The sequence below is a fragment of the Protopterus annectens genome, chromosome 1.part0, assembly GCF_019279795.1.
Source record: "Protopterus annectens isolate FY-2018-M chromosome 1.part0, PAN1.0, whole genome shotgun sequence".
Lineage (NCBI taxonomy): Eukaryota > Metazoa > Chordata > Ceratodontiformes > Protopteridae > Protopterus > Protopterus annectens.
The window spans coordinates 904,706,208-904,719,225 of NC_056725.1; the positions used below are offsets into that span (position 1 = coordinate 904,706,208).

General features: G+C 36.9%; 1 protein-coding gene across 3 annotated transcripts in view; it reads right to left on the reverse strand.

Moving 5' to 3' along the window:
• Nucleotides 1-13,018, reverse strand: part of COL12A1 (collagen type XII alpha 1 chain) — a 589,904-nt gene that overhangs the window by 188,943 nt on the left and 387,943 nt on the right. For all 3 annotated transcript variants that reach the window (XM_044063907.1, XM_044063925.1, XM_044063915.1), the window contains one exon: nucleotides 5,491-5,633. In XM_044063907.1, coding sequence (XP_043919842.1) covers nucleotides 5,491-5,633 — 143 coding nt within the window. The remainder of the gene's footprint in view (nucleotides 1-5,490; nucleotides 5,634-13,018) is intronic.

Sequence of the window (13,018 nt, forward strand, 5' to 3'; positions counted from 1 at the left end):
AATGAAAGAAAAAATACACAAAATGGAAAAAAATATACATCATAATTCATGTCACTGAAGTAAATCCATGTTTCTAGCCTTAGATTTTGTACATAAAAAGGCTGCTGGCATCAACAGCAAGACTTGTCGTCAGTGCATGGCCGATAAAGGTAAAGGTCTGCTGTCGTGTAGTTATGTCATGTTGGAATGCAGAGTACATAAGGCACTGAAGAAAGAAAGGGAGGCTGGGGATGAGACAGAGAGACAGAGAGAATCAGAAATGATGAGCTCTGAAACCTGGGGTGTTCTTTATATGACAGCTGTTGGAGAAGTAAAGGAATAAAGAAAGAAAGAATAAATAAACTCATGTAATATGCTAGATTAGGGAACGCAAGCTCACTGATTGCATGATCATTCTAAAAAATCAAAATGCTCTGTTTAAATTATATGTTGATAGATGAGATGGAAAAAATTAATATATTTGTAGTTACTGTGTCATGATGAAAACTAAGCACCAATACTGTCTGCCACACCAGCGTTAAATCCAAGGTTCAGGACTGGTTTATAATGGTATAGAATGACATATAAAAGTAGCCAAGAATTATACTACCCTGCCTTCATGTCTTCTAGCCAGTTTCCCCTCTGCTGAATTTATTCTTTCAAAGAAGGCTATTTGTAGATGCCCAGTGCTCTTCTGGTTTGAGTGGTTCAATGGCTCAGTGTCTAGGTTTCATTTTCAACTTCCATGTTTTGTTTTTTACTTCTTTACTGTCACATTGCTTGGTTAAGAATACTTAATAAATTTAAACTTCACATGTTTGTGTCTGCCTAAATTTTCTCAGGTACTCTAGTGTTTACCCACCTTCAAAACATGCTAATCGACTGACTTCTGTGAACTGCACATCTGTATTTTTATTTATATATATATATATATATATATATATATATATATATATATATATATATATATATTGGTAGTGGATTTTTACGTACCGGGTTAGCAGCCCTGACACACAACCTTCAACGAAGGCACGCCCCATTCACGTATGCCTCCACACAGAAGACGATCTAGCTGAGAATCAAACGGGACAATGTCTTGCTGTGAGGCGACAACGCTACCACAGCACCACCACTGCAGTTTTTCATATATATATATATATATATATTGGATTTACCTTCCCTTATGAAGTTTAGAATCAAACTAATAAAGTAAACTTCTGATAGTTCAGAAAACAGTACAGCCATGTCTTAGAAAAAGATTTCTCATCCATGACATCAAACAATATTTGTGGGCCCTCTAAATCAATAGCTGCTAGGTAAAAGCCTAGGTTTGCTTTGCTGTAAATTTAGTCCTATACAAGTTAGGTAGCACTCAGTCATAAATAAAGACATTGGTACTTAATCCAAATACCTACTTATATCAGCATCATGAGTTTGTCATATAAATGCCCCCAGTTTAAATATAACCTGGCCACTTTCCTCCAAACATATAGGTTTATAAAGGGAAACCAATCTTATTTATGTTGCTCCTTGACAAATTGAAAATGTTCTAAAACATATTACTTTATTTGTATGAGGGACCATGCAATCTCCCTACCACTTCACCCAAATCCTTCCATGTAGGCTTAGCATGCCTTCATCTTCATGATTTTTGCTTGGTCATGTCCATACCCAGCCTTAGGCAAAGGCCAACTAGGTGGCTGCCTAGGATGCCGGTAAAGCAGGGGCACTTTTCCAGTAATCTAGATGGCATAAATAGAATGTGTGTGTGTGTGTGTGTGTGTGTGTGTGTGTGTGTGTGTGTGTGTGTGTGTGTGTGTGTGTGTGTGTGTGTGTGTGTGTGTGTGTGTGTGTGTGTGTGTGTGTGTCTGTGTGTGTGTCTGTGTGTATCTGTAACTAGCTGTCTGTCTATTCAAATATCTGCCTGCCTAGCTATCTATCTGCCTATCTAGCTGGGTGTCTATTGATACTGCATAGTGCAACATATAAAAAACAAGAATAATAGTATGGTTTCTACAGAGGTACTCTTGTTGACAAAACACCTCTCATTCTCTGCTGTATTCATTGTTTGATGCTTTTACTAAGCTATAGCCTAAAGTCAGATTTGACTAGTTTGCATTTTTTTCCCCTAGTGTTTAAGAATACTGAGAATTGTTTAAAGTTGGTGTTTGGGTGTGTGTGTGTGTGTGTGTGTGTGTGTGTGTGTGTGTGTGTGTGTGTGTGTGTGTGTGTGTGTGTGTGTGTGAGTATATTTGTAAATGCAGATAATCTGCATTGTCAACATGTATAATATCAAAGCATGCCATCAAAATTTCACTCAGTGAAATAATCTGGATGGAATCTACAGTGGCTCCTGTGGTTGATCGAGTAGATGTCTCACAGGTTTCTTGTACTTGACAAAACAGGATCCAATCAAATTGTGTTGACCATTCCTGTGTGGACTGAAAGAATGTGGGACATTCTAAACTGCAATCATATGTGTGTGTATGTGTGTGTGTGTGTGTGTGTGTGTGTGTGTGTGTGTGTGTGTGTGTGTGTGTGTGTGTGTGTGTGTGTGTGTGTGTGTGTGTGTGTGTGTGTGTGTGTCTTACATAATGACAAGCCGGAATCATTACTACCTCTGTTTGTAGCTGTATTCTATGTGCGCCTGAGAATTTTAGGGATTACTGCTCTTAGTAAGACCTGTACTACAGTTATATGTTCAACAAGCTCAAGCAAGTTGAAGAGATAAGGTTAAAATTCAAGAGTTTTGTCTCAAACACAGATCCAACTTTACATCATCTAGCAGGCATTCCTTTGATGTTATCTATAGATTGATAAAGGGAGTTTGCCCATCAACACCTGACCATTACATGTAGCTGAAGGAGTTAAAGCAGGCACGCATTACATATAAAAGGCTGCAAACCAATAATTTGACTAAAGCATAATACTTTTATCACGTTCACCTTACTAACTACAGGGACAGAATGCTATGTTCACATAAAGTAAATTTAGAACAAACTTAAATAACCACTCTATAGCCAAGTCAGTGAGTTAGCATAGGAAAACTACTGATCAGATTTCTGCCATCTGAGAAGCAGCCTTGAAAGGTGCTCATCTAGCCAAATACTACATGATACAAAGGCAATTCTTCTGCTATGAAATATGTTTTTAGTGCTTATTTCTGCTTGAAATATGTAGTACTTTGCCAAAATGTAAGCATTTTGCTTTCTACAGATTGAAAATGAAAAGTTGTTATGAGAGCATCTAACAATCTAGGAGATCTGAGAGCAATGCCTAAAATGCTTTAAGCTATGGCAAAGTTTCATCTTTAGCCATTCTTTTTGGTTTATAGGCACAGCTGTTAAAATTTAACTCCAAGATGGCGCTGCATAAACCAGTTCTGTGGAAACCCACATGTTTTTAGAATGCATCCTAAGGTCAAATAACCTATGTATTTTGTGCCTAAAAAGAATACAATTTATACTGCAGTGTGCACAGAATGGCATTCCCCTGCAGTCATACTCCAGATAGTGTATGTATGACTTCATCTCATGTCTTATGACATAATAATGCCACTTTCTGTTATAGTTATTTCCCTTTCTGTTCATATACACATACATACATAGACAAATGCATATGGAGGAATACATACATAGGTATATACAATGAGAGAGAGAGACACAGAGAGAGACAGAAATTTCTGTGTGTATGTAAGGATATACAGTTTGCTGGCATGTTTAGGTTCTGCGTGAAATAAATGTGTTCTAGGTGATAACTGCAACAAATGGATAGAAGTAGTACTGCTTTACTGTGGAAGAAATATTGGGGTCAAGTAGAGGAAGTCCACTAAGACCATTACTGACTGTAAGAGGAGTTCCTGAAAAAAAATATATTAATCCATTCAGGCATAATAATACAATAATGTTCATCTGGATGTAGGACATTGAATATAAATGGCATTAACTCTCCCACTGACTAGAGCAACATTACACAGCCAGTTAAACTATATGTCTCTCTTTTTCTGTCTCTCTCTATCTCTCTTTCTCTTGTCTCTGTTTTATTATTATAAATCCGATTTGTTTGTTTTTAGAGGAAGCAACAGTTTGGAGGTGTGACTTTTTTAAAATTAGGTGTGGAGCTCTGACAAGAAGATACGAGTACAACAATGACATTTCTGGTTAAACATTTGACAAGAAATATATTAGAAAGGAATGACATCTACCAGGTATCATGCAGGAAGACTTTTTCATCTTTACATGGCAAATCAAGCTTTAGAGTGAAGGCTATTTTTCTTCTTCGGTTAGGACCGAATCCCAAGCTACTCGGGTGTCAGGTAAGATACTATTGGGGATGGTGGACCCAAAAGAAAATCTAAACCTAGCTACCAAATCTAGCAAGTAGTGTTTAATAAGTATATGCATTGTTGAAAAAGTTGCTACAGAACAAATACCATTATTGAGGAATTTCTGAAGAAGACCATGGATGTTGCTATGGACCTTGCAGAATGACCTCTAGGCATTGACAACAAGAGTTTCATTGTTGATGGAATAAATGTGCACAATGCAATGTGAAAACCATCTGGACAAAATAGTTTTGGAGACTTTATCCTTGCAAAAACTGCATGATCTATGAAGACTTTGAATTTCTAAATGCACAAGACATACTTTCCCTGCACTGGAAGCTGACAGCTTTATTCAGCTGTGTTAAACATGTAACAGAACAGCTGTGTAAATGGCCGTGCATCATCACCCTTCACAAAAATACATAACAGTACTTACATTAACACACTAGTCAAACTTCAACCTAACTTACTGAAGCTGCTGGCAGCAGACTGGGATTTGGATATTGACATTCATACTTATACTGTCTCTAGTAAACAAATGTGAACTATGCAATGCTGTTATGTTTGCAAACTCTGATTCATTAGTCGTAACAATGCTTTTTAAAGACAGCAACCATAATGCCTATCCTGTCCTTGCCCACCCTACATACAACATGCAGTTTGTGATGAGACTTTGCTTTTTACCTTTGACCAATGCAGTACTCTAAAGGTGATAAGCTGTACTGCTTATTTTGGGCAACAGACTACTGAATGATGTAAAGATTTTCATTAGGCTTGTAACCTAGAAGATAACTCCACAGATATTTTCAGTCCAACATTAATTTGGTTTTGTCTTTTGTATCTTAGTGGACATTGGTAGGAACGGGGACATTTGTGTGACAGTCCCAACAAAACTCCATTTCCTTATTTCTGCCGGGTAAATTAAATTCTCAACAAATGTTACAACAATTTATTTTTTAATAAAATGCATTCTATAAATATAACTATGCTTATACTATACATAATTATACTGTATACTTATATAAAGTACTGGATGCATGCTCACAACACGTGAGAGACAGCTGTTTCCAATAAATGCATCACACATGAAAACTTTTTTTTTTCCTGTTGTTGCAATGCATGATCCCTGCAGGAGGCAAGATAATTGTCTATTGCAAATGGGATTACCCCACAGGAAAATCACTTACAGATTCAGCTGGACTTGTACCAGATACTGGAGAATAGCTGACTCTGTACTGTTTGACCGGTCCAGGAGCATGTTCCCACTGTGTGGTCAGACTGTTTGTTGTAGGATTGTATACTCGAAGATTCCTTGGTGATCCTAGCATCACTAAACAGAAGATTAAAAGAAACATTAAGAAGAATGTACAAAGAATATTCAAAAGACATATCGCAGATTATGTAGTCTCCTGATTTTAAAATAGTAAAGAAATGATTACTACAAGTTTTCTCAAAAAAAGGACATATTTAATAAAATGTATTGCAGTACAGAACATCATATTGAATTGAAAATGTAATCTGGCTCTTAAAAATGTGATCTACTTATAGGCCCCCATCATACTGTTACAACTGCTGCTACTAATAAATTATGGGTTTTTTATAGTTAGCAGGCCCCTGGCCTTTCCCTTCAGATGTAAGCACTTATTTTCATGAGTCCCAAAAGTCCCAGCTAGATACCTATCAGAAAGCCAACAAAACCTTTCTTCAGGCAGCATATTTACCACAGGGTCATATTAAACATGTTGTAAGTATGAATGTATGACTATAAACTTCTGGAAAACTGATCCTGAATCCCTGGTGGCCTGTGGTGAAGCTGTCACTACTGAATGATGGATATCATATGGACAGCAAACCTCCACTACTAACTTTCAGATGTGCACATTTAATGTCAACATTTTTTAGGGTTTGCAATATATATCACAAAGACCAACAGATGATTTCTTGGTACCATTATGTCACTGAACGGCAGTTTTAAGGCCCATAGAAAATAAGAAGTATGGAAGCAACTAGAATGTGAAAAATGCTACAATATAAGCAACAAGATCATGTCAACAGTTAAGCAAAACAAAGTAAGAATAAGTCAGCTATGTATTTTCAAGTATGTCAAAATGTTAGTAAGACAAAAAAACAGTACAAAACTACACAGAGAATGGAGCATGGTTCGGTAGCACCAGGCCAGGGAGGACAGTTAAAGTTCTTAGGAGAGAATAGTCATGGAAAAGAAATAACTCTAAACAGGAACATTACAGAGAGAGACTTAATCTGACTGACAATTAAAGTGAGAAATGCAAAGGAAGACATGGTGAAAATCTAGCAGACAATCAAAACAATCCTCATGTGGAACAAAACAGAATAGCCTTGCCATGAACATCACAGAAAAGCAAAAATAAGACAAGGAAATCACAACAGTAGTTTCAAACAGAAAAGCCCAGAATAGACAGAGGGTTCCATTGTAGGACAAAGGCATAGATCTAAGTGGGACCCACTGCTCAACACTCAAGAAATCTAGGAAGTACTAATCACTGTGCAAACAAACATATGGGTATATTCATTAACAAACTCACAATTTTCTGCTAATACAGATTATAGCAATATTCCACTAAAACATCTGATATCTGTGAAGATATATTTTTGCATCACCGGGAACAGCCAAAAGACACACACACACTAAACAGAAGCTGATGAAGCTTGGCAACCATGTCAAGAACTCATAATAAAGGGTTATGATCGGAGACCCAATCATAATTCTTTGTAGTGCATGGAGCTTTATCTGCTCCATGTAGCACTAGTTAGACAAAAAAGCGCTAAGTGTTTTGCCAACTTACAAAGCCATAAAGCACTTATCAGGCACTCTCAGAAACACAGTTTAAGAGATTTTGTTATGTTAAAAAAGTCAAGGACACATTGGTGGCACAGAAAGCAGGCAGAACAAATCTCTTTTTTTATTCTGCTGTCGTTGTTTGCTGGAAAATACTGGCAGGTTTAACTGCCTAGTGGGATATTCTTAACAAGTGAAGCAGGGATGCGTAAAAATTGTTAAGGTTGATTCTCGTGCTATAGGAGCACTTAAATGATTTGTCGTTTTTCCAGATATTGGAACGTAAGCACCTTACTCCATGCATTACACATCTATTGAATCATTCAATTTTTCTTTCAGAATTTGTACAATACTTTGCAACAGTTTGCAGATACTGCAACCAAAACAGCTTCTGCAGAAATGGATAGTACAGCACAAACTCCTCTTCCAGTGTGACTTTTCAATCAAATAAGTGGCAATATTTTTCCAGCTACAGTTGAATTATCAAAAAAGCATTATTTTTATCCGTGTATGTCAATAAATCTATGGAATGTTTAATACAATGGAGTGTTCAAGAACTGTGAGAGTGGAAGCTAGTAATGTCATAATGGCTCTTAAATTCATTCATGCAGAAATTAGGGGAAACTATATGAAAATGTCAGGAACTCAGAACATGCATCCAGACAAGATTACCTGGCTGGCAAACAAAAAATGTAATGGCATTATTTAATGCACCCATTCCATTAAATCATTAAGCAATGAAAGGCAAGCTTCCGTACAGTTCTTTGTGATGGCCATGTCCTCAGAGGCTTTGTAGTATACCACATACATGATGGGAAATTGTGTCTGGTAAAGGATTTGTTGTGTGTGCCAAAAGACTTACGTGGTGGTCTATTCAAGACAAAATCTTCATGGAACCAAGTATAACAATACAAGTCGCTTTAGCATTCAAATGACCCTGAAAATCTGAGACATCATTGTTTTGGAAAGAAAAGTTTGTTTTATCCCTTGTAAACTATGCGAGGCTATAACAAAAAAAAGGAAGATTACAGTCACTAAATAATGCCTGACTTTACAGTTCTGGACTTCAGAAATTTTGCATCACTACAAATTATTTTATTCTGTCAATTACTAAGTGCACAATATGAGATTTAAAAACTGTTAAAGGTTAAAAGTTAAAAGCTATGTTACCAGAACCAGTGAAGGTTCAATGATTATCAGGTACACCAGTGCAGACCTATGCCATATTGACAAGGTGATTGACAATCTGCTGTACAATACGTCTTTCCTTTTCCTTTTGACTACTTCACTGTCCTTTCACAGCACATTATCTATGTGAAAATGCATCTGTTATTATGGGTTCCTCGCAGGTCTGAATGAACAGCTAAGTGAAAATCATGCAGACCTACCTCAGAGCAAGTTTTACTGTGATTTCATGCATACTTTCATGGTGAGCTATATGCAATCCCCTGAAGCAGTCATTTGGCCTGTGTGTTATGCAACAATTTGCTTGACAGGCTATGTGTATAATAACTGTGTGAAACACAGAACAGTGACATAACAGAGCTACTGGAAAAAGGTGACACAGCAATGCATGATATCTGGTGCTAGGAAGTGTGGCATGGCTAGATGCAGCAAGCTACCAACGGTGGTAATCGGGAGAAGCATGTCATCACCATTCCATTTAGCTGGCTTGTGGATGTTAACTTCTGATTAACAGATCCTGTACAGCAGTACCACAACACTTCTTCAGTCATTTCCTGTGTCATATTCTGAGAATAAAGGCAGCACTATATGTCTATGTAATAAAACTGACATTTGCCAGCTTTCAACCCACCATGTGTCTTCTTCAGAATTTGGAAGGACAGCCCCAGTGCCAACATCAGCAGCCTGAAATATGCTGTACTTGCCAATATTTTGACACAGCGGAGTCAGTGCATGGCAATGCTTGTTCTGGAACACCTTTAGCCTACAGTTCATATCTGTTGTGATTACCCATCCCAGCATACTGAATTCATCATAATTACGTTTCTCCTTGTTAGTTCAAGGACTATAAATGGGATCCTTGGAAATGTGGACATTTTTGTGATTAGGAGAATTTAGGAGAATACATACACACACAGACATATATATATATATATATATATATAGAGAGAGAGAGAGAGAGAGATACTGTAGGTACAGATATAGATAGATACAGAGATGTATTTACTCTTTCTTCCAAAGTACAGCAGTCTCAAAAGTTAAGTAGTATAGATGATGGTGGGTAATGGGAAAATGAGTAAAAGTGATTTCTGCAGTCTGCTATTACTTATAGTAAACTGCACTTATTTTTCTACAGTCCCAGGTATTGCATTGTTGAATCCTGAACTAACAGTAGTGCACCCATAATTGGTCATAAGCATACAGTTACTTATTTGTTGTGCCTTGGGGTAAGAAGACATGGACAAAACGGATGTATTTTTCACTACAACCCAATGAAGCACAACATAATGAGAGTGTTACAAAAATGTAGAGAATGGTTTAAAAGCTGCGGTCTTTTGCATTTGTTTAATTAACTTTGGATTAAGAGCACTGGACAATCTTAAATCTAAAATACCTATTTTCCTGTGAAAAGCTATGGTGGTTCACTAAAGCATGTCAGTTATCTTTATTTTCCTCTATTTGGTGAGCATTTAAAAAAAATAAATGGAATTAAAATGCTTGAAGAAAAAACAGTCCAATGGAGCCCATACTACCTAGACAGCCACAAAAAACATAAAATAATAATGTCAAAATTAGGCTGTCTTGCCTTTCAAAGCATGGAAAATAAATTGGAATAAGAAACTGAGCTCTAGGATTTTCAGCAATTTAGGCACTGTAGCATAAAGCATAAGAAAATGACATATATTTGCAGAAACAGAACGGATTATGATTAAACAAACTTGTTTTAAGGGAGACAGGACCAACAGTGCTAAGCATTTGTGAAGCAGTGATAGCAGTGCTGGTGACTCAGCCTTCTGTTTGAATGATAAATGGCTGCATTGTACAACTTGCAGTTGCATAAATATCTGTCGGCTATTTTACAGAAACATTTGTACTGCTAAAAAGAGAGAGAAACAACTGTTTTGTCTGAAATTGGTGCATCAGAGAATTGCTTAGCTTCTCTAAGTGGAGGTAGCCTCAGCTTTTAATACATAACATTGCAGGTAGTGAGGTTCATAATCACCATGGATATTAGGGGGGACTTGTCCTCATTGTAACAATAGACTGTTTTAATTTCTATGTGTTTTAAGTTCAAAATACCTGTTTTCCTAACTTTGCTGAATACAACAGTGCTTAAATAATTTTCATACAGGTATTTGAATAGATATGTTTTCCATTTTACTATCATTTAGAAAGAGGCAAATCCTAGTTAGTCCATTGTAATGTAAGAGGCAAACCATCTAACTTCTTACAAGCCCCTCCATAACATGTGCAGGTGTACAAATTAAAAAAAATAGTCTATGGCACTTGGCACAGAGGTTTAAGTCTGTGAGCCGTATTCCCTGTGGCACAGGAACTGATTCCTTAAGTCCTCATTTTGTGACCTTAAGCAAGTCACTTAACCAGTATGTCCTGTGGGCCTACCTGGTAAACAAATGGGTATTATTACGATTATTATTATTATTATTAGTCACAGGATAAAACATTTCATGCTACATATTGTATTCCCTTGTGGCCCAGTAAGGTAGTGTGTCATGATCTATGTTCTCAAATAAAAAAGTAATGCCTTTTTGCCAAACATATTTGTAAAAGAAACAAATTTAAAGTTTTCAAAAGTATGCCATTAATTCATAACTCCAGTAAGTGGGAGACTCATTTGCCATTTTCTGGCTTTGCACAGTGTATAACTCAGAGCAGATTCTTTTAACTTCCTCCTTGCTCTCGGCTACTGGGATGCTCAAGAAAATAATAGGCATCTGTGCTTTCTATATACTGATACACTCAAAAAAAGAAGAAATCTGCTAAATTAAGGTATACACTGTAATTTGCCTTGGTGAGCACAGTAAGATGTACTCTCTTTAGGAACACATATCTCTAGTCCTATAACAGAGTTTAAAATAGTACAAAAAGAGATCTTTATCATCTTACCCATAAAGCCTGTAAAGCTAAAAGGTCTGTGCTGCACAGGTCTTGATTCACCCCAGAAAACAAAAAATAGCCAAATATGTTTTCATGTTACATAATAAGACAGATGCCCTTCATTGGGGGGGTGGTGTCCAGCTTGCTGCAGACAGCTTAATTATTTTTCTATGTCTCTGTTATTTCCTGGTCCTTTATCTGCCTCTAACTAAACTACATTCAGGATCAGTCATGGAGTTGCCACATATCATTCATTATTAATGCATACAAGATGGTTTACTCATGCGATGTGGTGCATTACACATTTCTGCAGTAGGCGCAACTATCCAGGCAACAATACTCAGGTCTATGGATACAGAAAAAGTATGCCTGGTGCATGAAATTGGTCTATTTGAAATCACTCAGGCATGTTATGGAGACAACCAATGCAAACAAAATAATAATCTTTTCTGGAACGCCATTATTTTGCCTGCTGTCTAGAACCAAAGTGAAATGCCAGCAATCTGATACAAAGAAAACTGTAGGATATTATAAAACACATATCGGAATGTGTCAGTGTAGTCTGATTGCTAAAACAAAACAGGTTAAAGCATGCAAGTCACATAAAGAAAACAGCGACTGAAACAAAGCCAGTTATGTTCTTTGAAAGAAAAAGGCTACCACGTGGACACTGGATGTTAAATCAAAAAAATTAGTAGAAAAATTGCATAAAATCTTGTAAAGGAAACTCTGATGGAAAGTATGTAGAAATACTTAATAATGGCTTCTGAAAGCTCCCAAAAAGAACGGCATGCCTTACAGTGGACTGAATCTGACTAGACCTTTTCTACAGCAGCTAAGATTCAGAAGATTTTCACAAGGATGTGCAAGTGAATATAAACTAGGTTACCATAGCTACACTCGTAAGATTTTGTTGCTTGCACTATAAGAATCTACAGCTTTGACCGTACTTGACTTAGTTCAAATTCCTGACCAGGACTTTGATTCTGGAAAACATACAGCTTTGTTATTTCGTTGTATGAATAGGCTTATGGTTCACTTTAACTTATTGTGTATACTTTTCAGTTCGCAAATTCTTCTCCTTTCTCCAGTATGGCTTCATTATGAGCATCTGACTGCCTGATCAAATCTTTCAATGAAATCCAGTCCTATGAAATCATCTTCTCTGTTCCATCTAGGTTGGGATGCAGTTATAGTGCAGATAAGAGCCTGGAGATGCAATACTAGTCTGAATTTGCTTGGCTTTTGCCATTTAGATAGAAACTACCTGAATTTCTAGTTGAAGTTCAAACCATCTGAATGACTCAGTGGTGACTTGAGTTTACAGCACCATACTATGGATGAATATGCAATTTTGTTTTCTCTTAATGGTTGGCAGTATGGTTACTGGAGTTCAGCTAATCCTTAACTTGTGCAATATGCACTGGGATGCTTATAGTTTTCTTCTCTTATGCTGTTTCATTGACTCCACTATACGAGCTACCTTAGTCCTGTTGTAGCTGCTACTACTTGCCTAACTAGATGTTGAGACAGATGTGGCACACACATGATTCTAAATGAGTTGGCAGTATTGCTGTCTGCTGATTGCTCTGGGAGCCATTAATTGCTATGTGATTTTGCACTGCAATCCAGATGGCTTCAACGGGGATTTGATTATAATTTGCATAAATCTCTGTTCAACAATGACAGATATATTTTTTCACACAGTTTCCTCCTATGTTCCACCAGAGTTTCCGAAGTGAAAACACATTTGCTACATTTCTTATTTTATCTGTCTGCACCATTAGTAGCCCCAACAACAAGTGAAAGGCAGT